General features: G+C 43.8%; 1 protein-coding gene across 1 annotated transcript in view; it reads right to left on the bottom strand.

Moving 5' to 3' along the window:
* Positions 1-6,715: 6,715 nt before the first annotated feature.
* Positions 6,716-25,182, bottom strand: part of LOC128743347 (transcription factor Sp9-like) — an 86,313-nt gene continuing 67,846 nt past the window's right edge. The window contains exons 2-4 of the mRNA XM_053839905.1: positions 8,050-8,330; positions 7,201-7,988; positions 6,716-7,140 (exon numbers count right to left, since the gene is read on the bottom strand). Of these exons, the coding sequence (XP_053695880.1) occupies positions 6,716-7,140; positions 7,201-7,988; positions 8,050-8,330 (1,494 nt within the window). The remainder of the gene's footprint in view (positions 7,141-7,200; positions 7,989-8,049; positions 8,331-25,182) is intronic.

The following is a 25,182-nucleotide window of genomic DNA, read 5'->3' as shown; positions in this document are numbered from 1 at the left end:
ACCAGAACACTGCATAAGCTAAACAGAAATGTTTTCTGCAAAAATTCACTGGTGTGTCCTCTTAATTTTACCTTCTAATATGGTAACAATTACCATGATTCTTGTTTCAGTGTAGATTCAATGTCTAAAGATAAAATAGGTTGACGAAAAGGAGGGGTTTTACACTTTAGCAAAATTGTTTACTTTCAGGACATCAAATTGAAGTAGGACAAATGTTCAGAACCTGACCACTTTTAGAGAAATATTTTTTGGAATGACACCCTATCTAGCCAAACCTTGCCGATGTCCAACGTCAAAAGCTTTTTTTCTCTTCTATTATAGAAATTATCAGAGAGCAAACAGATGCGTATGTGGCAGCGATGCAGAAGGGGCGAACTGGGGGTGGGAGAGTGTTCGTGAGTGTATCTGTATGTTCCGCCTTAAAACCAGAACAACTTGACCATTCTCCACCAAACTTGGCATATTGCTTGACATAAGAGATTTGGCACAAGGGGATGACAAAAAGGGGGGTTGTTTTTTTCCTGTGTGGACTCATCACTGCGACCAGTATAGCTGATCTATTGTGATATCGCCTGGGTGTTTGCTGTATGACCTGCACTGCATTTCTTTTTGCTATAATCGCTATTGAATTAGCGATATCCTCATTAAATTTTATGCGTGCTTGTGTGTATTGGGGTTTACACTTCCTTCAAAGCTTGATCTACTTTACCCACTTATTCCTCTCTGCCAGTACTATCCCATATTATAGCCGTCCCTGGCGAGGACTCATTCGTTCCTCTGACCAGTACCACTTTACTATAGGAGGGACTTTTGCACTGTCAAGAGGCTCAATTCTCATTTCTTATTATATGATTTTGTCTCATCTTTCTTCTTTTATATCCCGTTTGAGCCGTTTACTCGGTTTTTCTATCGGTTTTCTTGTTCTTCTCACGCTATTCTTCCCCTTTCGTTTCTCCTGTTTTCTGTTCCGATTTTACTTTCTTGTCTCGTTTTCCCACGTTTTTTTCTGTTTCTTTCTTTTCTCCTTTTCTGTCTCATTTTTCTTTCTCTTTATTTTCGTACTGTTTTTCGCCCTTTTCCTCTAGATGTAGTCTTCTAGATTGTTTCTTTTCTGTACCATTTTTTGCTCTCGTTGCAGTCTCGTTTCGGTCTTTCGTTTTGCTTCAATCCCGTTTTTTGCTTTCTGTCCCGCTAACCCCTTTTCTTTTATTTTTGTCTGTTCGTTTTTAGTCTTATTATGCTCTGCTTTTCTTCTTTTTCTATCTCTGAGAGTCTTCATCTTTATCTGTTCTCGTTCCTCAATTTCTCTGCTCCCGTATTTTCTCCTGTTCTGTTCTCGTTTTACAAACCGTGATAGAAACGAAGGAAAAGCAGGACATAATAAGAGAATAATAGAAGGGAAAAGCAAAGGAGGATCAGGCACACTTTAGGTAAAGGGGTCATAAAAAACAACAACAACAACAGACAACAGCGCACGGTGGAGCTCCTCCATACAAAGCTTGGCCAAAAGTCAAAAGTTGCTTCAAATCGGCTGAAAATAACATCTTTAACTTTGGGTCACTGATTTCAAATTAGGGATCAAAAATCTTAAAAATGGAGGCTCATTAGGGTGGTTCACAAAATCAAAAAAAAAATTTCGCTTTTTACTTATTTTATTGTTGTTTGTTGTTTTTCGGAATGGCAATTTTTGTATTTGCCCTTGACCGCATAAAAAACTTGGATCATGATGCATTAGGGTGGTTCACAAAGGTTAAAAATCTAATGCCATAAAGACTTTAGTAAATTATAAGTCACTAATATCAATTTTGTAACACAAAATTTAAAAAAAAAACAGTTAGGATGGTTCAAAACATAACAAAACTGAAATAATTTTCGAAATGTTATGTAAAAAATCTCATCTTTACAGAAAACCAAATCATGTGGGACTCTTTGGTCTGTGTCACCATAAAAACATAAGAAATGGATATCATATAAATCTTTGAGTTTCCTACTTATATTTTTTTTAAAAGCTCACTAAAATCCCTTCCATCTTATATCACAATCATTCAAACCGGTTCAGTAGTTATGAATGTTTTAAGAAAAGCAAAATAATGATTTTTGAGACCACCCTTACTCAGAAAGTGGCACGCTAAGCGCCAAGTAAAAATGCAGAGGTCTAAAATTTTCCCAAAAGAAATAACTACACAAAATTTGAACAAATCCGGATCATTTTGAAAAAGGAATTTTTCATAGAATTGCACATATATGGCATCATTCCTTCATATAATGAGAAGAAATCACTTCCAATATACCCTTCAAAAATCGATATGCCTTCCTTAGCGCAGCAAAGCGCAGAAAGCCAACCAGTTTTTCGAAAAGTAGAGAAAATTTCGTATAAGATGCATTTAACGTGATCGTTTTCTGACGCTTCCCACCATACTTTCTTGATCGCTGAATGTTGGTGTTGAGTTTCCCATACATTTTGTATGGAAAAAGAAAATAACATTCTCCAACATGTTCAACTTCAGGCATTTGTCAAAAATTCATTTTAACTTCAAACTGGCTAAAATCTTCAGGTTAAGCTTTCAAACTATTCCAGAAAATGATAAAAATATAAAAATGGCAAAACCCTGAAATTGGATTTTTGACTTTTGGCCAGCTTTGCGCCATAGTGCAGCGGGCAGAAAAGAGGAAAAACGAGACAAAGAGAGGGATGATAAGAAAGAAAACGAAACATTTTCACGTGTTGTTGGTGGGAAAACGGAAAAGAAAAAGTGACAAGAAAGGGAAAATGTAACAGAATAATGAGAGAGAGAGAGGGAGAGGGAGAGAGAGAGATGATTTAAAACGGGGTATAAAAGGACGACGACGAAAAAATCCGGATATAAAAGAAGAAAGATGGAACAAGAAGAAAAGAAAAACAAGAGAAATAGACCAAAGGAAAGAGAGAAAAGGGAAAATAGGAGAGGAAATGCAGAAAAGGAAGCCAAAAACAAAACAAATGTAACAGGATGAAAGAAAAATGGGGAATTTAAAAGCGGAAAAGCATTACAGATGAAAACGAAAGACGAGAAGCTCTCCTCCTTCTCCTTCTTAGAAAAGACGAAAACTGGAAACGGAAAAAGGGAAGCGAAAAAACGGACCGGGAAGGAAATTGCAAAAAAAATTAGTGAGAATAAACGGATAAACAGGACTGAAAATGAAAAAACAAGCGAGACATGTGTACCATCCGTACTCTACCCTAACCATGCACAACATCATGTAAATAAATATTATGCAACAAGCAAAACAAAACAGACAACTCCGATCGTATTGAGACACACGGCGGGCACCGAACGCAAGCACCAGCGCCATGCATACACTTCACAAGTGCACGCATTTTGCTGAGCTAGCTCTCCGACCTGTCGGTGGCCTATGTGACTCGGTGTAAGGACTCGAATTACAATTCCAGAACCGAATGTATCGAACAAAGAATCTTTCTGTCCCAGTAGTCTATCTCTTTTTAACTTTAAGAATGCATTTAGAATAAGGAAAATATCGATATGCATTACCGATATTTTCCACCAAAATTTAGCTATAAAAGCAAACCTTTCGGATAATAAACCAAGCCATTTCGACTTCAGACTTTGTGCGTTTAATGCGACCCCAATCGGGCTATCGCTAACAAAAGAACTTAGTCCCGCAAGCAACCCCGAGATCAGTTGATCTACCACGGGCTATTGCTTAAAGTCCAAAGGCTAAAGTATACTTCAATAAACCGTCCGCGCCAACAGTGCTGTTATATGGCGACCGTGACAGGACAACAGCAACAACACTGTTGGCGCGGACGGTTTATTGAAGTATACTTTAGCCTTTGGACTTTAAGCAATAGCCCGTGGTAGATCAACTGATCTCGGGGTTGCTTGCGGGACTAAGTTCTTTTGTTAGCGATAGCCCGATTGGGGTCGCATTAAACGCACAAAGTCTGAAGTCGAAATGGCTTGGTTTATTATCCGAAAGGTTTGCTTTTATAGCTAAATTTTGGTGGAAAATATCGGTAATGCATATCGATATTTTCCTTATTCTAAATGCATTCTTAAAGTTAAAAAGAGATAGACTACTGGGACAGAAAGATTCTTTGTTCGATACATTCGGTTCTGGAATTGTAATTCGAGTCCTTACACCGAGTCACATAGGCCACCGACAGGTCGGAGAGCTAGCTCAGCAAAATGCGTGCACTTGTGAAGTGTATGCATGGCGCTGGTGCTTGCGTTCGGTGCCCGCCGTGTGTCTCAATACGATCGGAGTTGTCTGTTTTGTTTTGCTTGTTGCATAATATTTATTTACATGATTTTGTGCATGGTTAGGGTAGAGTACGGATGGTACACATGAGACACACAGCGGACAGAAAAAAAAGAAAAATGAGAGAAAAAGAGGAAAGAAAAATGCGTGCAAAAACCAAGAAAATGGCACGAAACGTGGAAAACTGAAAAAGTAACGAAAAAGAAAAAAACATGTCAGAGAGTAAGATAAAATACGTTTTAAGTGAGTCCATGTCCAAATTCTAGCCTAATTTAATATCCAATGTTAAATTTCATAGTTTTTGATTTTTATAACGGTATTTTTTACAATCAATGGAAGAGATGGTAGAAGAAAGCAATGAAACAAAGATGTTGATAGGATCCAAACAGAATGGGACCAGGGGGAAAGAGCAGAAAAATTAGTCAGGGGGAGTCATTAAAGCAACGATTAAGAAGTTGGACCACGATTACTCGATTTTCCAGGCCAAAACATTCTTCTAAAAGATGGTGTACCCCACCTTTTATTTATGTCTGGGCAGGCTAATGTTTATCACTGCAGTGACAACCAACTGATACTTACCCTTTTCGGATACTTTTAGAAACAGAATTGTGATACATTTAAAATTAATGCCTCGTCGAAGATACAAGAAAAGATTCGTGAATATATTTAGCCAACGTTTTACGTAATATTTTCATGAGTGTAATTTGCACTCATACAAATCCATTCACGTGACAATCAGATATCTCTTTCTTTTATATTTACCATTAAATGTAAACTGAAAAGCAAGCTGTTCTACACTACAGTGAAGTTAACGTGATTTTTTCCAAAGAAAGGACGTGTGGATTTGTAAGAGTGTACTTCATAAATTTCTCTCAAATAAAACACCCCTAACAATACTTTTTAATACAGTTTGATTTTAAACTTTTTATTCTCTGTTTTACTTATACCAAAAATAATTAAAATATTCAATAGTTTTTTTAAGTTTTACTTGTTTCACATTTTCAATTAATTAGTTATACCTAGCTCAATGCCATCAAATTGATGATAAACTCGCCTTACTCTTGAGTGCGGTTCGGCGCAGGCTGCCGCTTCTTTCTTAGCTCTTACTTAGCTGGCTGTGTGTATGTTGTATGTACCCTGTTTACCTGTTCCGCCTGCCTGCGAAAATACCTACGTCGGTGTGTGGTTATTACGATTAATTGGACATTCATTGCATAAACAATGAGGCTTGCCGGGTAAGCTGTTTCCGGCCGGGCTTCTATCTCGATATAAACGGTGGCTGTCTTCGGCTCTTGCCGTTAGCGCCGCGCCGCGTCGGCCGGCCGGAGTGTTACTCGAAAATGCAACAACTTCAACATGTTTCAACATACTACGCTCATAATAGGTTTTTTTTCTCTCTCGTCTCTCTTATCAATCGTTTAATTAGTTTGCCTTTATCGGGACGTGATCGTCCGGCAGTTGCAACTGCCCAACCAACGCAACGCCAGTGAACCTAATTTTCTGTCAATTCTTCTTTTTTTTTATTGTGGGACAAGAGCATCATCTCCGTCCGATATAAGTACCTGTGCGCGTCAGAGCACGGTTTGTTTTTTGTTTTTACTGGAAAACCCTTCCACGTGCAATTATTTTTTATTTGATATGTTACAATTATTTTACAGTAAGTTATAACGATAAGTATTTTCTTTTGTTTTGCTGCTTCTTCACGCGGTTGTCTGTTAGTATGAGAGAGATAGTGAGTGAGTGAAAGAGAGAGAGCGCGCGCGGATATTCGGGTTTTGATGATGCTTGCATAAAACATTAAAATATAGTAATTTACTTAGCGCTTACGATTAAACTAGTAGGCGTTACCCTCGTCAGCGAATTACACCGAATTATTTATACAGTTTTATTTTATTTTCGTTTCATACGATTATGACCACGTCAAATGGGATTCGCTTTTCGTGCCTTTTTGCTACATTTCTATAGTAAGATAATTGGTTGTTTTGTATGTTTGTTTTTAAGGAAAATAATTTAACAGTGATTCGTAAGTGAATATGTGGACTTTAGTGTTTAAATCGTTCATAACAGATTAACTATACGAATAGACACAGTTAGTGATAATAATTAAATTACAGCTCGTCCAGAACAGGAGGCAGCTTTCGATCAAATTTTTTTTAATTACTATTTACATTTAAAGACATCACAAATTGTTGATCCGTTGTCATCGTTACCCGCAGAAATGGAGAGCCACCGATGCCCCCTCGGGGCAGCCCTCTACCCAGACCTGAATTTTCAAACACAACTGGTCACTAAATAGTGATTTTTTTTTACTTTGCTCATCATTTAGTGAAGCCAAAACATTTGTACCATTGCCATAGCGATGCCAAACTGAATACCCATTGGATTTATAAAATGCTTACTAGAAGGGCCCCGCCACCTGGTGGTGATGGCTGAAAAAGGGCGCCCCAAGCATGCCTCAAACGATACCAGGTTTGACATCTAACTGGCTAACGTGTTCCAACCCAGGGCTGGGCGTGTGGGCATGGTGGTGAGGTCCACCGGGTTGCTGCGACGGATGACTTAGCGAACCGGGGTGTCCACCCATCGCCGCAAGCGATCCGGAGAGCCCTGGTGGCATAGCACCGACATGGCTAACGTGGCTGGCCGCACCGGGACTACCGCCTATACCGCCACCTCCACCGGGAGCTCCGCCTCCACCGCTAGATACTTGCTGTTGCTGTTGTTGTTGTTGCTGCTGCTGCTGCTGTTGGTGGAGATCGGTTTGGCTATGCTGTTCTTCGGAGTCACTGCATGAATCGGATGAATTTTTCTTGGTCGTTCCAGTGCCACCGCTGCCGTTGCCACCACCGGAGGTCGTTCCGTGCGTTTTGACGTGTTTTGCTAAATGATCACTTCGCATAAATCGCTTGTTACAAACGGGGCATAAAAATCGCTTCTCACCTGTATGTGTACGAAGATGGCGCTGGAGTTCATCGGATCTGGTAAAACGCTTACCGCAGAATAGCCAGTTGCAGACGAACGGCCGCTCGCCTGTGTGCCATCGAAGGTGAGCCTTCAGGTGACTTGTTTTCCCGTAAACCTTGCCACAGCCAGGAATGTGACAACTGTGAATATTTTTTTTACGTAGATGAACTCCGGCCGGCCCGAGCCGTTCCGCTTCCTGGCAGTTCGGACAGTCGCAGGTGGCACGGCCCGAATAGCGGCGCTGACTGCGAGGAGACGGAGCTTGCGGTGTTGGCGGTGCCGGTGAAGCCGGTGCATGCGGTAAACCGAAGCTTCCGACGCCCTGGGACGGTAACATACTTTTGTATGTATCCTGCAGCAGATGCTGCCCGGTACCAAGAAGGTGAGCCGTATTCGTTAGTGAATGCGTCAGTGTTGAATAATCAGAACTGACAGCAGCACTAGCTGCATAGTTTGCCATGGTGGCGTGCATACCGGCACTTCCCATGTCCAGCCAGCTGCCAGCCGCACCGTGCATATCCCACCAGCCGGAGTTCATATTATCGGTTTTGTGTGCCGTCGCTGCCGAGACAGCATTGAACGGCCAATCGTACGGATGCCGCGAGTAGACCGACCCGAGAGTCGTTCCCTCGACCTTCCCTAAAATACCGTGCTGCATGTGCGGATTTTCGGCACAAGCTGGCGATGTGGTGGCTCCCGGGAAATACAAGTCACTGCCGTAGGACGGCGTTGTGGTAGCCGCGCACGACGAAGTTATTGGGCGACTGTAAAACGGAATAGGTGTCAAAGAGAACAAAAGCCACACGCACACACGCCGTTACTTACCTGGTCGTAACGTTTGACATCGGGCTCGTCGACGAAGCCGACGACGAGGAATGGGTCCGCTGGGTTGATTGTATCACATTGCTCGCAGCACTGCTGGTCGCCGTTTGGGAGCTTCCAAGGCTATTGGGTGAATGTGGTCCTGACGAAATTGGGCTCTTTTTCCACGGATGAAAGCCTTTGCCGACAGCGGCGTCTGCCAACGGTGGCGGTGACTTACTGGACAGTTTATTGCACTGTGCTGCCAGCATTGCCAGTGGTGTTCCTCTTAAGCCGGGGTGCTCCTGCAAAGAAAAAATAACAACAAAAAACCTTTTGTTAGAATTAGCAATTACCAGAATCAACTTCAAACTTTAATCTGTTCAACGGCATGGATGGATTTTCTTTCTCGGTTCGGAAGTCATTGTCTGGGTTGTAAAAAAGTTCCGAGTTCCGAACTAATTCAATCGGTTTTCTCGCGCAACTCAAAACTCATTAATTCTGCTTCTAATTTTTACCCTAATTTTTCAAATTCTTCTTTCGAGTCCCGATTGCTTTGCAGAGCCAGCACACACAGAGCGGGAGGAAGTCATTATTTTCAGTGTTCAACAGAACGGACAGAAAGACAACAATCGTCGTCGTCCCACTAGTTTGCACTGCTCTGGTGGTGGTGGCGGCGACGGCGGCGGTGGTTGACGGCAGCGGCGACTGGCGCTACGCAAGGTTCAGACACGCGGCGTTTATCATTTTCGTGGTTTTGTGGCTTGCCACAGTCGTTCGAGAAAAAATATTAATTCATAACACCCCTTCGCTCCCGCATCACGCAGACCCTGCTCCCCCTTCCCGAAACATCACAGGATCAACACTAACTGGAATCGATTTTACGATGCTGGCTCTCCTTCTCTTTCAGCTGGCGTTTTATGAGCCTATTTCTACTAGCACTCTAACCTCATTTACAGTTTCCAGAGAGGCCACCAGCAGCCGCGTCAAAGGCAACCGTCTACTCTTTCCGGCGAATTACCGTCAATAAATTACTGCCGTCTCAGTATGACCCCGCGGGCACCGCTTTTATTTGGGGGACGACGACGACGACGGTCGGAATTCGTTCAATGTTTATATTGCATCACTTCGCGGTTGTAAAAGGTGATGCCATAAGGCGTAGTAATGACCACCGTAAACAAATCAACTCGAGTTAACAAGTATCGCAACGACTTTGTTGCTGATGATGTGCCCGGTCCCCGGTCCCCTGTTTACAGTCAGACGGATGACGTTTTAGTGTATCTACTAGATAAGTTTTTTGTTAGATCCGAAATGAACCGAAACAAAAACCAAAATTTGCTAGTCATGGAACGATCCCAATCAGACAGTGATCCATTTGGAGTCGCACGATCAAACTCTCCTGATAAAAAGCGGTCTACCTAACAGCAGAAGTGCAGAAGCAGCAACAGTGGCGGCTAATTTGGTTGCGCGGAAAGCTCTCTCTTTCGACCGGTCGGTCCGAGGCCGCCCGCCACCCGGCGCGGATGATGATGATGGCCGAACGCGTTCAAAAGTAGCCTAGCCGGCCAACGGACGATTGGCCACTACTGACTGGTGCAGTTCGATTTGTTGATTCGATTAAAGTGGTAAAACGATTCGGAGCGGGAGTTCTTTTTTTTTTTGGTTTCGGGTGGCGATTAGGACCATTAGGTAAGTGCGCTCTGCTGCGGCAACCGCGTCCGCTGGCTGTTGGTCTGATGGGCTCAAGCGGTGAGTGGCCGGCCTTTTTGGCGTCGGTAAGGGTGGCAAGGAAGGTGGCGGTGGCATGCTTCGGTGTGTTTTGATAATGGAAAAGCTTTTATGATTCGAGGTAATTATGACACTGGTAAATAAGCGATCGGCTGTGAATATGTTTGCTCATAGAAAAGTAAAATGTTGCTGCAGGCCAGTCGTTTTGAAATTTGCTTTCCATATCGGTTTCGGTGTGAAGACCTTTTTTCCGCCGAAATTGCGATTCCATTTAAATAAATTTCGGTTCGAAATATTGATCCGCGAACCGTTAATTGGTGAACTGTATGAGCCATCAAGAAAGGGAAATGTAGTATAAAGGAATCTCTACTTTATCTTTGCTTATGAACTTTACCTCGCATTAAAACACACTATCACACAAAAAGTCAAAAGGTCAAATTCAGCAAACAGAACATAGGGCCAGAATTTAGCTTTACTAAACTTTCATGCAAGATATAATCGCGGACAAGACACAATCTCAATTTTTCTAAATATTGTTTTCGATCACAAGTCTACCGCTAACAGTCCGTATCCGAATACGAAATTTATGCCAGGTAAACCTTAAACTGCTTCTCGTTTCTAACAATTTTAAGTAACTTATTTAGGTTTCGAAGCTCTAACGTTTTGGCATGGTCCTGCACATTATTAGCGGCATACCACTCCTTGGCCTTTCTTCTGTAATGGCAGGGTTGAGCCAGGCAATGTGCACTACTTCTCACCCCTGTACAGTTTGCACTGTAATGTGCCTATTGATTCAACCCTGTGTATAAAACGATATCCGACAAACTCAAATGTCAAATGTTTTTTCTCATTCCACATGTTTCACTTTGTAGTGTATAGACGCACATATTTCATTACCCGCTAAATAAAACGTTTATAGAAGTTTCCGCGAGTGTTTTATTTCCGCTTCTGGCTTCAGTCCTGCATTTGACATCAGGTTATATGTCCAGTCACGGAAGCGACGGTTTTGTGACGATCCGTACATGCATACCGTCAGATCGTTTGTTTGCCGCCGCGAGTGTGAAGAAATTACGAGAACTTCTAGAACCACCATATTGTATGTGTGTGTGATACCACGAAGAAAGGCTGACGCTAAATTTGTGATCCCAAAGAACGTCGAAGAAGTTCCTGCTGATCCAGACGCGCAGTGGAAGACCGCCGATAGAAAGGCGAAGGCTACGTTGGTGTTACTTTTAGAAGATAGCCAGCTGCAGTGACCCCGCTTAAAAACAGTGAATATGCTCATAGTGCCTTTAACGCGTTGAAAAGCTACCACCAGAAAACGACCCGGTCAAAACGTGTGTCCTTTTCAAAAAGAATTTACAAGAGCGTGGTAACATAGAAGTAGGGTTGCCAAGTGACCGATTTTTCACTTGCAAACCCGGTGGCTGGTCAATCCGGAAAAAACGCCGGTTTTCCGACATATGAAGCCGGACATATGAAGCGGCATTTTTTGAGGCAAGACCGAATGGCCGGTTTTTGCAATTTTTAGACTTGGCAACCCTACGTGGAGGCGCACTTACTCGAGATCGATGCTATTTTTGATCGTTTAGACGCCGCGGGAACAGCACTTGATGCTGATGTGAATGTTCGTATGTTGCTTCGGAGCCTCCCCGAAACTTATGACGGTTTAGTTGTAGCTCTCGACAGTCGCTAAGATGATGATATTACCACAGAAAAACAGACATAACTCTTGGAGGAAAAATCAACAAAAATTATCGTACCTCACATTCAGTCTGAACACTAACACCATCTATGATCGACATTTCCAAACATCAAATAGCAACATGGGTATTCCTCGTAGCAGCAAGTATTTTTTATGGGGAATTCACCTTCTTTCGTTAAAAAGCGTCACTTTGACCAAAACGGAAACATTCCCAACTAAGCCCAAATTTGAAATGACGGTTTAATCGGTACGAAGAATGGAAAACGAGTGTTATGTCTGTTTGTCTGTGATATTACGCTCGACGTAGTTAAATCTAAAGGGGGAATCACATCAAATTGCACCACGGAAGAAACGCTGCAAACAGTTACCCATTGGATATTTTCTCTTGAAAATAGAAGGTAGAGGGTAGAAGTGGGTTAGAGTGTATTGTTTACACTGTATTTTAACCCTCCGTTACTCGCGCTGTTGTATTTTGTACAACGCCTGTGAACCGGTAACTTTATCTCGTTATATCTCGGGATTCCAACAATAAAGAAAATTTTCAGCAGGAAATTTCAGCAAAGTTGATCCGCAGACCAAGATCTTTCAAACGGTGGAAATAGTTTCATAAGTTTTTCACCAAGTGGCATTAGTATTCGAGCGAATTCTGTTAGGTTTTAGCATACGAACGAAATGAAAGGTTAATCGCTGTCAGTTTTTCGAAAATGGGAAAAATGCCATCACCCGAAAAGGAACGTCGCGAATTGATTTTGCGCAAGCACCTGGAAAATCCTCAGCTATCTTAGCGGGACATCGGAAAGCAACTCGAAATCGTGCACTCAACTGTGAGTCGTGTGGTTAAACGTTACTACGAAACTCTAACGGAAGGAGAAATGCGGTCAGAATGGATGTTCTATTAGTGATCAAGATCACAAGCGTGTCGTGGAAGCGTTTAAGGAGAATCCCAATGCTTCGGTCAGGGATGTGGCCAAAAAGTTGAATTTGCCCAAGTCTTTCGTCCAGAGAGCCAGGGACCGGGAGGGACTGCATACGTATAAACTGCAGAAGGCTCCAAATCGTGACGAACGGCAAAATACGGTGGGAAAGTCGCGGGTTCGGAATCTGTACATCCAGGTGCTGACGAAGTCTCATTGTCACATCATGGATAGGGGCCAATCCCGGCGTAATGGTTAGCATTCAGCACTCACGCCTCTGCTGAGGACTCGGGTTCAAATCCCAACCCCGAAGAAGCTGTTAAAGTGACTATAATCAAAAAACAAACAACAAACAACATCATGGATCATGAGACTTATGTCAAGGCAGACTTCCAGCTGCTTCCGAGACTATTCTTCATCGTCCATCGCCCAAATATGATGTTCCGGAGGAAGTAAGGAAGCAGAAACTTTCAAAGTTTGCCTGTATTTCTTGGCTCATCTGAAAACGGAGTGCGCCGTTCGTAACTACCGGGACTGTAAACGGGCAGATCTACATCAAGGAGTTTCTACAGAAGCGCCTGCTTCCTCTGCTAAAACAACACGAGAGCCCCACGATCTTCTGGCCGGATCTAGCTTCGTACCACTATTCAAAGGATGGCCTGGAGTGGTACGAAGGGGTTATTTTCGTAACCTATGAACCCCCCCTCCCCCCAATGCACCGGCACTAAGGCTTCGACAAATACTGGGCTATTATGAAGCAGGTACTAAGGAAGCATCTAAAGGAGGGCAAATCTAAGGAAGACATGATGAAAAAAGGGGGTTTCGTACTAAAGAAGCTGCAGTTGTACAGAGGCCTTATGAGTGGAGTTAAGCGTAAGGTGCGAGCATACGGTTGTGGTATTGAAGTTGAATGAAATAAATATGCCAAAAGCTTACTAATGGGTTATATTTTATTGTTTGTAAGTTTGAAAAGGATCGGTCAATTAGGTAATTTTCTACAGTGTTACAATTTGAAGTGAGACACCCTTTAAGGTGATGGACGAATACCATCGACGACTGGAACGCGATGGCGGTATGGCGTGAGTGACAAAAGCAATGCGATCCGTAGAGAAGAAGCCGGAAAGAGAACCGCGAGTGTGCCATTTCTGCAATAAGCCAGGCCAGGAGTTTTTTGATATGTTGAAAGAACTTGAGGGCGATATGAGAACACTAGCCGACAGGAAGGAGATTCAAGTGCGCGGCGAAGGCACAAGTGTACTGTTCGGAATCGATGGCAACGGTGATCAAATAAAAATTGAAATGAGCGGTGTGATGTTTGTTCTTGGTATTTCTACCAGCTTAATCTTTGTTAGTAAGTTTTTTTTTGTCGGAAGATTTGACCACTGCGACCATTATTTTGGTCTATTGTGGTATGTGAATAAGCTTGCGCAGAAGAGTTTACTAGTAACGTTCAACGAATGTGAATGCCGAATCAGTGATTCGAATGGATTCCTCGTTACTACAGGATGTCGTTCCAGCAGATTGTACTATTTGCAGCAAGCGGAATTGTCTCTTCAGGCTTCAGTAATGCAGCATAAGAACGATTGTACGTTCGATGGGTAGAAAATATCTTTGTCTTAAAGCCCAAAGTAATTCGAACAGATAGTGGGGGAGAGTTCAATAAAGAAAACTTGCGAGCATTCTATCGGGCGGACGGTATTAAACCACAGTTCACAACTGCATATTCCTCTCAGTCTAATGGCGTAGCAGGGCGAAAGAATAGGTCTCTCACCGAAATGGCCACTTGTGTGCTACTTGATTCTGGGATGGACAAACGTTACCGGGGTGAGGCTACTCTAATCGGCACATACCTGCAGAAAAGGTTACCCTCTCGATCTGTGGTGAAACAAGAAACCCAATCTTAGTTACCTGAGAGTTTTCGGCAGTAAAGCCTACGTACACGTACATGTTAAGCGGAGTTAAGCGAAGCACGCTGGGAAGGAAAGCGATCAAGTTGCATTCTGTAGGGTACTCAATGGAACATAAAGGGTACCGTTTTGTTGACCCTGAAACCGATACTCCAAAATGGATCATCACCTGTGGATATACAGTAGCCTGTTATCGAAGAAGTGATCTTAAGGGGGAGACTCCAACGAGCGATGAACTGAGCGATGTATCTAACACTGACGAATTCTACGAAGCTTCCGGCTACGACGAAAATATACTACAGGAAGTACGGCGATCGGATCGTCAGTCACGTGATGTGGCGCCCCGTTTCTTGGATGATTGTGTTCTTGATTACGCTGCGGGTATAGCAGCATGCGTGCAGGAAGGGCCTGTAAGTTATCAAGCAAGCAATTGAGCAGCACGATTGGCGCCATGCAATGGAGGACGAACTTGAATCACACCGTAGAAATGGAACCTGACATTTGGTACTATTACCATCTGAACGTAAAGTTGTTGGCTCTAGATGGGTTTTTAAGCTTAAACGAAACGAAAAGGACCAAGTCATCAAACATAATGCCAGACCCACTGATTGGTGCTTCCGATTCTGACTGGACAGGAGATCCGGAAAGTAGAAAATCGACTTCTGGTTCAATGTTTACTTTTAAGGAGGCGACCGTTTCTTGGTCAAGTTGTCGTCAATCCTGTATCACCACAGAGAACAGACATCCAAGCGATACTGGAAGGCGCTTGAGTCGAACCAAGCTATAATCTGAGATTATAACCGCATTCGAACCCACAACACCCGCCAGGGCATGTGGTTCGCTGGTACTTGTACCTTTGAACCATAGACGCGCTGGACAAAAGGAGACTACAAAACCCACTTATCAAGATAGCGACGCGTCTGGTAGGGTTTTAGACACAAATTGTGCCTCTTCCTCCGTCTGTTGTAGATAGGTCGCCACTTGGATAAAACTTATGCCAAATTAGTTACGAAACTATTGTGACGATGTCGCTAAAGGCGCATGAAATTCTACACTAAACTCACAACAGCTAGCTTCTGGCGCTGGCATAACGCTTATAGTCCATATATACTAGTGCCAGAGGAGCCAAAGGTTGTCAGTGTGCAAATCAACAGAATCATTTAGTTGGGAAACTATAGTGTTGGTGACGCTAGCATATTAGGTGAGTTTTATTTGTAGTTTTATCCAAGAATTTTTGGAAAATTTGTTCCTGAATGTCGTCCATGGAGTCGGAATATATGGCCCTCAGCGAGGCGTGCCAAGAGACCACATGGTTGAGGCAGCATTTGCGTGACTTTGGAGAACATCAGCAGCAGCCTACCGTTATTCGTGAAGACAATCAGGTCAAAATTAGGACAAAAAGGTTGTTTAGAGTTTGTCAAATCCGAAAGGTGCAGTCGACGATCCAAGCACATCGACACCAAGGAGCGCTTTATCTACGAACCCTGCAAGCGAGGTGAAATCAAGTTGGTGTACTGTCCCCTCGACACGATGGTTGCAGACACAATGACGAAACCTTTAGGTCCGGTCAAGCACAAGGAGTTCGTCAAGATGCTTGGATTCGTTGTAGATGAAAAGGATACACATCGACGACTGTCAAATGTTTTTCTCATTCCACATGATTCACTTTGTGGTGCATAGACGCACATATTCTTTTACCCGCCGAATAAAACGTTTATAGAAGTTTCCGCGAGTTGTTTTATTTTCGCTTCTGGCTTCAGTCCTGCATTTGTCATCAAGCAGGATGCCAAATCCGACTAAAACAGCACGGAATAAGCGTGGTTTCAGGAATTGTTTTAACATTTCGTCGAACTTTCTCGAACAACTTTCTCCGAACCCTTTAGTCAGGTTGACGACAGTTGATTTGGCCTATTTTGACGATTTCAACTAACCCAATGTGCCAGTAGTTCAGTAGTAGATTTTCGTGATGCACGAGTAAAATTTTTGCTTGGTCATCATTTTGATAACTGAAGAGCAAAAATCAAAATACAGGCATTCTGCATGCGTACGCCTAACAGATAGTTGACGAGAAGTGTGTAAAAGGTATTTGAAGCAAAGGTATTTATGTAATCAACAAGTAATCCTTCAATAGAGCACTGCTCAAGCAATTTTTTTTCCTGTGTGGACTCATCACTGTGACCAGTATAGTCGATTTATTGTGATATCGCCCGGGTGTTTGCTGTATGACCTGCACTGCATTTCTTTTTGCTATAATCGCTATTGAATGAGCGATATGCTTATTAAATTTTATGCGTGCTTGTGTGCACTGGGGTTTACCCTTCCTTCAAAGCTTGATCTACTTTACCCACTTATTCCTCTCTGCCAGTACTATCCTATATTATAGCCGTCCCTGGCGAGGACTCATTCGTTCCTCTGACCAATACCACTTTACTATAGAAGGGACTTTTGCACTGTCAAGAGGCTTCAGTGGGTAAATTTAGAATTCAGCATGAACGAAGGATAAATGAGGGGCCTGAGAATAAACCCATGCTTAAGTCACTTGACATCGAATGGCTTGATTCTACTAAGATTCGAACCCACGACCACTCGCTTGTCAAAGCAGACTCGGTAACCTTACGGCTACGGAGCCCCACTTCCTCAAGCAATAAGTGACAAACCAAAACTTGATGTCCCTGCCATCGCTACTATATAACTCCAGCACAAAGTAATATTAATAAAGGTACATACATATTTTTAAACCAATTGGCAAACTGTTTCTGGATTTTAAACACAAAAATGCAAACCTTAAGTGTTTTTATTCCTGTTGCTTCTCCGACTACAGTACGTCGATTTTGTCAAGGTCGAACGACGTTCGCTGCATTTGTAATCTCAATCGCAATTTCAGCCAAACTACGTAAACTTGCTGCTTGCTAGCTGAGTGCCGACGAGGTGTTGCTCATAATTATGAGGGCCTAATTTCGGCGTTCGGAATTTTGACCACATAAAGAAAAAAAAACGAGAATCGATTAAATGGCACACACAGCTAGAAACAACAGCCCCAGTCACCGAAGCCACCGACACGTCGACGTCGACGACCTATCGCTCTATCCCGATCCGAGGAGTGAACAGCGATAACAATCTCCATAATGTAACTCAATTTAGCTGGACGCACGCTCACATAGCACTTCACACAGTCACCTCGCGTCAGTGGCGCTATTCGCCAGCTGGCGGTGGAGGAGGAGCGGACCGTGTCGGAACGGAAACCGGATGGCCGCTACCACGAGCAAAGCTAATAGCGCTATGACAAATTAGTTTTGTTTTATTCGTTCTTAATTTCGAGGAAAATGAAATTGGTGACAGCTTGAGCGTCTAGTATGGCGGCCACCCAACCCACCTATGAGGGGCGCAAAAGGTGACAATTTTACGAGCTTTTAATAGCTGATGGAATGTTGGAATTTGGGCTCGTTAATGTCCAAAAAATGTCCATTCTTGTTAGCCATGCGATGACACGGGCATATAGTCAGTCGGAGGTGTCTATTTGATCGTAATTACAGGGCCACACAAATTATCAGCCGATACTTTCCAACAGCGGTCGCTTGGATCAGGGTTGGAAAGTCGATATCATTAACACGACGTTTTACAGTGCCCTTTTTAGCCAATTGGCTTCCCGTCCGTCAGTGCGTCGGGGTAAATTAAAAGATCAAATTAATAATAATTGAGTGGCTATCCAACACCCTCGCTTTGGTATTTTCCTTTTTGATATGTTGGTGGCTACTTATCGTCGAGCTGAGAGCTCTGCTAATAATTGTGCCAATTATCGCTTCTTCCTTTGTGCTCAGATAGCGCAATTTTCCGTCTGTTTGGATAAAAGTCACAGGCGTTGCGATGCACAGATGTCTATGGTTTTATTCAACCCTTGCTCAATTTCGTGCTAGAATTTCACACTTTTCTATCACCTAATTGGATTTGTATGTCGTTCGCCGCTCTAAGTCTCTACTATACTAGACGTGTCAAATATCAAACGTCAAAACCTGCATGCTGGCTACCCTCTGTGATTCTTGACAAGTTACCACAACATTGCATGTAGCGAATTATTAGAGAAGAAGCTGTAAAACATCTAATCATGCCGCTGACATATTTCCGTTCTAGCCTGCACAAAGCACAAATGAGCGCCACAATAATAGCAGAAGCTCGCTAAACGGCTGTCCGTCATTATTTCGCGTTGTTAAAACGCGGTACTAAACACAGTTCAAACTATTAGCACACTATTTGGAGTCGCGCTTTCCCAACGCAGTTTCCGCAGTTAATAACGTTTGAAAATAGAGCATAACAAAACAACAGTAGGCCGGCGGTAGAACGTCAACAAAAGGCCTTTCCGAGCTTGGTTTACCGACATGCTCAACAATGTTGCCGAAGAGATTGTGCCTTGTTCGAATCTTTAATTGCTGGACCGGCAAGAACAAATGAGCAGCGGAGAAAAGAAACGTTCACGTACAAAAATGACGTCAATTTGCCGCAGTTAAAAATTACAACACGCAACTATTTATTCTCGTTTCCCAGCAAAAGCAGAGCGAGCTTCCTCCGCAACTGGTGCAATAGGATACATAGTAGTAACAGAAGGAAGAAAAAAGAGATATTCCGACCAGAATTACTTTCCAATCTTAGCATGCGGAGGGCCTTCGAGAAGCCGGTTTCGAGCGTCATTACCGATGCTTCGATGATGACTCGTTGCCAGGGTAATGCGACTTGGACTTGGAAGTGCGTGAGACATTAATTGATTAGTGCGACGGCACGGCCGCTGCTACATTGTTAAGAGCCGATTGTTCCTTGCCCCAGGGGTGGTGCAATTACTTTCAATTGGTTTCAGTTTTGTTTTGTTTTTTCATATAGGATAGGAAATATTTTCTTGTCCCCTGCTATTCCTTTAAAATGTTGGAATCAAACGACAGAATCATCTGGTAAAACTCAAGCGAGCCTTCCGGTTCTGGACAGTATCCGTATCTTCTTTTTGGATCAATGGGCGAAAAGTTTCGCCTCACATAGGCGGTGTCAGACAGCTCTGGAACTCAGATTAAACTGCAAATGTTTTCAGCATACCGAGCAGCGTCTGTTGCAGTTTTCCATGAATTATTTTGAATATCTCTGATTATTATCTCGCCGCCTCTTTTTATCGTGTCCGTCTCCTGGTTTCTTCTCCAACGAGCTCGAGTTCAAAACTTTTTAATTGTTAATTCTGCTGTCGTGTAACTAACATCACACTGCTGCACGACCTGACGGTTTGATTTCTGGATTGTTTGGCCTTGACGGCGGCTTGACTCACAACGAGCATCGATACTCAAAAAGATATCCAAGACCTTGGATCGGAGGTGCGTTCCAATTACCGCAGGGGTTCCGCAAGGTTCCATACTGGGCCCAGTGTTGTCGAAGGTGTTGAAGCCAAAGTTCCCGGTAGGGATTGTGAGTGTCGGTTTGGCGGATGGCATCGTCTTGGAAGTCCACGGTGAATCTATCAGAGAGGTTGAATTGACGGCCGCCCACTCTGTACGCATTGTTGAAGATTGGATGCGCTCCGAGAAACTGGAGCTAGCGCTGGACCATAATCCAGTAGTTATCTAAGAGGGTGCGTTAAGCACAATGGCTTCTCCCTGAAGTAATACCGATAAGGTGGTGCCAGGGAGGATTGAGGCTGGAGACTCCAGTGGGGTTTTAGTGGGTCGGGATCCTCACGCCTAATTAGGGGGGGATCGGGATAGCCTACCCCAGACTACCTGAGTTGTCTTCGCAGGTGTCTGATAGCACCGTATCTTCTCAGGTGCTCAGCGGATTTCCCTACTCGTAAGAAAAAAAAACCTTGGAAGCAATGCATAAAACAAGGCAAGATCGAATTTTGGAGCGGACAGAAATTAACTTTCTTGCGGACGATACAGAGCTGTTTGTAATTGCGAATAGCTACGATGAGGAGTTTCATTGTGATGAACAATGAATTGAATGACTTCTCTTAGTGGTTGAAGTGGAAAAAACTTAAGTTGAACGTTGTTAAAATAAAATGTATGGTCGTTACTTTACGCTAGAGAGTAACGGGGATAGAACAATCCGAATTGACGAAGAAGTGGTTCAGCAAGTACTGGTTGTAAAGTATCTTGGAGCGATGATTGACGAAACGATCCGTAAGGCTGCTTGCCTCCCAGTTGGCCTCGAGGTACGACGCTGGTTTAACAAGCAAGTAGTCGTATGTTCAAATCTCTACATTGCTTTATCTCAACTCTTCCAGATTTTGATACGCCGGCTGTCACCGATAGCACAAGCACAGACAAACAGACGAGTCACTCGAGTTAATTCCATCGTCCAATCAAAAACCACTCATTTTTCAAAAAAGCATGTTTCGCAGCATGGCCACACCGCGGCGCGCTTCGAGTTTTCCGTATAAAACCATACAAATGTAAAAATCCTACCGCATAAAACCCTGCAAATGCAAGCTACTCCGCAACATGCACAACAGAGGGTGCTAGTGTGCAAGCAAAATATGTAGGACGAAGGTTTTTAAAGGATTTTCTTCTATGTGTCATGTCAGTTCGTCAGTGGCACAAGCTTTACTAGGTAATTACTACAAATCAAGTTTTTGCAGATCTTGCAGAAATGTCGGGAGTACGCCGTGCTTATTCTTCACATATTTACTGACTTCAAGGCAGAATACGATGGAGTCGATCGAGACCAGCTATGGAAGATAATGCATGAAAGCGGCGATCGCTCTTGAGGGGATGATCCGACGAGTGGGTATCGAAACGAGAGGCACAATTTTCACCAAATGTAGCCAACTCTTGGGCTTCGCAGATGACTTTAACATCACAGTCAGGAACTTTGCGACGGGGAGGAGGCAAACTGGAAATGGATTCTGGGAGTATTTAGTCTGAGGCTAAATATATAAGAGGAAGAGGCTCTAAGAAGACGAATACGTGGTTACGGACGTAACCGTTGACGGCGACGGACTAGAATTAGTAGATGAGTTCGGGCATTTGGGATCGCTGGTGACTGCGGACAACAACACTAGTAAGGAGATCAAGCGGTGCATTTAAGCGGGAGATCGGGCCTTTCGCAATTACGATTAATAACCATGCGGTGCCGTACTAAGCTGATAATATAAATAAATTCTCAATTAACTGATTGTTCATGACGGACTTGAATCTGTGACGCTACTCACGCAGGAAATGCGCGCCCTTGCCATGTTCGATATGAAAGCGGGAAGTGGCGGAAGCGCATGAATCACTAGCTGCAGGTACTGCTTGGAGAGATTCCCATCGTACATCTGGCTAAACTCGTTAGGCTACAGTGGGTTGGACACGTTGTAAGGATGCCGGACGACTGTGCGACGAAACGGCTCAACACGCAAGATGGTGCGACCAGGTCGAAAGTGCTTTAAGACGACTGCTTCAAATAGCACGAGCCACCATCTTACAGCCGCTCGAAGTTCAGCTGCAATAGCGTTCTAATCAATAGTCTCACCGTTTTCACCTCTCTGATTGCCTTCTTAACCTCCTCCAGTGTGTTTGACTACACAGTTTGGCCATCGTTCACAATGATTATCGTGATGTTCCTGCTGATTTCCATGTTTACCACTCCATTCAACAGCATCTGGGAGTGCTGCTTCCACCTGGCTGCTACCGCCGTTTTGTCACTAATAAGATTGCCATCATTATCATTGCACTTCACAGGCATGATAAAATTCATGCGTCTGACTGTTTTGTAAAAACTTCGTGTGTCGCAGACTTCTGTCACGACAGCTGTTAGCTGAAGCCGCCTCCGATAGTGGTGATAACAGAGGTTGACAACAAGTTTTGAAGAAAGTTTACACGGAACATCGCATCTATTCCGAACCAGCAAGCCTGGCTCAAACGGCTTCAAGCAAAATATATGAGAATGACGTTCGGGCCAAGGATGTGCTGTGTCGTTGCTGGCGAATCACCCCTCTGTGCATTAAATAGTCAACTAAGTAAGTAAGAAACAACGAAATCTGCATGTGAATTTGGACAAGCAATAAGGCTACCGCCGTCCACACTGAGCAAAAATAGTCTATTGTTTGCAATGGCGCCCAAAGCTGTAATGTTCTTGCAACGAAAAGTGTTGTATATTTTGTAAACAAAATTAATACTGTTGGCAAATCGTTTTAATGACATTCCACTAACCTCTGATGATGATGATCACTAGACTGTAGCAATCATGCCTCTGTTTTGATCAAGGTTATGATTCGGTAATGGGGCGCGATGCTTTGCACTTCCTACTGCAAATCTGTACTTTTAGTAAATGTTGTGAAATCACAAGAGTTGGTGTCGTTATTCTGGGTTGCAGGAAGTACCGTTTTGGCGTTAGTCGGATTGATCTTGGAGCTGGACAAGCGCAGAAAACAAAGTTTTGTAAGATTTACTGGTACTTGGTACTTTTCATTCACTTCGTAAACATATTTAAATGATTGAAAGAACACAAACTGGTTTGAGCTGGTTGCAGTAGTTCGAGCGCACAGAGTTCTCCAGAAACAGTACTGTGAAGAACTACTATTCGTTGGCATATCGCTGCAGCCACAGCAGCTATTAATGATCGTTATTATATAATTTTAAAACAACCAAACACTGTTTGCTAAACGATTCGTACGGCAATCTGAACGATCGCGCGATCAAACACTTGCGTCCACGGACGGTTCAAAGCCATAGCTCATGCTGTGTTGCTGCACGGCAAACCGCTATTATGACGGCTGCAGCAGCGACGGCGGCGGCGGCGGCGGACGGCTCCAGTGACGGCGCGGCGGTGGTGATGGTGGTGATTATTTGTGCAAATCGTTGAGCTGATGCATACAACAGGATGCACGTAAATGGATTAGGAAATTATGACGACGGCGGCGATCAACCTTGAACACGTGAAGGGTCAGCAAAAAGTGACCCCTAACCTATATATCTAGCCATCCGACAGCACGATCGCTGTGGCAAATTACCCCAGCAGGAGCGCGTGAGCTTGGATGCCTTCAACTACGGTCATGGTGGTTTACGTGGTACTGCATCGTGACAAATAGGTTTCTAACTGCGCTTTGACGCCATTATTAGACGGATTATTTACGCGAATGTGTGAAATGTACTTACACATCAGAGACAGCGGGTCGTGCGTCCTTATCAAGGTATTCGACACCAGTATAATTGCGTGCTCAATTAAAATTGCGCTAATGAAGACGTGACCTGTCATCCACTGAGCAAAAAAGTGGTATTTCATACGTCATTGGTAGTGCGGCGGCTAATTGGAGCGCGCGGCGGCAGTAATTATCTTTCTCGCACAGCACATCAAACGGAGGAAATTGATTCCACAATCCAATCGGGGGCGGGGTGGCTACCGGAGCCAAAGATGGATGAGTCGCCGCGAAGGGTAAATTGATTTGATTACTGTGGGAAAGAATTTGATTTCTATCAATCGGGCCAGAAAGGGCGGTAAATAATTGCGACCATCCGTGCCGGTTCAGAGGGTACCGTGTTTATTGCTTTTGTCATGCATTGACATATTGCTTTCGATAGCCGAACGGGCGGCAAAGCGGCAACGGCGACGGCGACGGCGGCGATACACCAAACAACTTATTCGGCTATTAAAACTTCGCTCCTTTGCGTTCTTGGTCTTCTGGGCGCGTTATGATTGACGTTTCGTTTTTTTCGTTTAGTTTCTGTTCGGGTGAAATGATTGAAGATGCCAGTTGAGCTGCGAAGATTTTTTTTGTTCACTCCAGTCGGAGACGCTCAGAGGTCTGTGTTTTTGCACCCACCATCAACAGCCTAGGGAAAACGAACAAAAAGAGGGCCAACTTTGGCTTTACATCATCGCAGACAAACACTCACACGAGATCATTCCGTTTGATGCGTTCCGTTCAGTTTTTGGCGGATCGTTAGACGAGGGTCGTACATGCAATTCGATTCCTGGAAGAACTGCGATCCAAAAATCAAATTCTCGAAAAGTGTTATAGCTGCTAGCTGTCGAAATTGGAGCACTTTCGCACTCGTTTCTCACAGTAACAAACCGCGCAGTTAACAAGCCGAGTCAAGTGTCGCCCTTGGTAATTGAAACATTATCGTGTGCTTGAAAAATTGGATTTCTTCGCGATTAAATCGCCGCGGCACGTTACTTTGCTCTCCGACGTGGAACGCCGCCGGGCGTGTTTCTGATGGCGTTTCGCCTTTGTTCGCGGTCGAAAATCATCTGATTAATTAACTTGCTTTTTTCTTTGCTCGTCCCCTTTGGCACTACTGCTGCCGGCAACCGTCGTCGTCGTTGTCCGTCGACGAAAAAAAGAGCCCCCCGAAACAATAGACGAGCTGTCGGCCAACTGCAAGAGGAGCGAGCGAGTGCCCGGTACGTGACAAAGCCGCGCCGATGAATTGGCGCTATCTTGGTGCGGCGGCGGTGGTAACTGACAGGTTCTTTGAACGATGCTGTCTACCGATTCTAAACTACTGCGCCGCCATACCGCGCCGCCGCATTGTGCCGTCGTGATGAGGCGTGTATAAAATGTAATAAACACAACAGTTCGGTTTCGCCGCTGCGGCGCTGCTTCCCTGGCCGACAAATGGCTTAGTCACGCTAGAGGGTCATCGGTTGTCGTCACCATTTTCACGGTTCGTCATGTTGGAACGGGGCCAAGTTTTGGTGTTTTGAAATTTAAGAACAATGGATGAGTTTCATTCTTCGACCATTCAGGAGTCCCCTGTGCACTGTGATAACCTTAGGAAAAGGAATTGCCAAACCGTCCACGTTTTTGGCGTCTGTTAAAGCTATGAAATATCAACTGTTTTCTAATTTATTGCTTAATATGCATCGCACCTGAGACGAGATGAGACAATTCGTAACTGATTTGCCGACCATTTTAGACTAGCCGAGTCACTGTCAGCGGGGCTAGCAGAAA

The sequence above is a fragment of the Sabethes cyaneus genome, chromosome 1 (assembly GCF_943734655.1).
Source record: "Sabethes cyaneus chromosome 1, idSabCyanKW18_F2, whole genome shotgun sequence".
Taxonomy (NCBI): domain Eukaryota; kingdom Metazoa; phylum Arthropoda; class Insecta; order Diptera; family Culicidae; genus Sabethes; species Sabethes cyaneus.
This window is presented reverse-complemented; position numbering and strand designations above follow the sequence as displayed.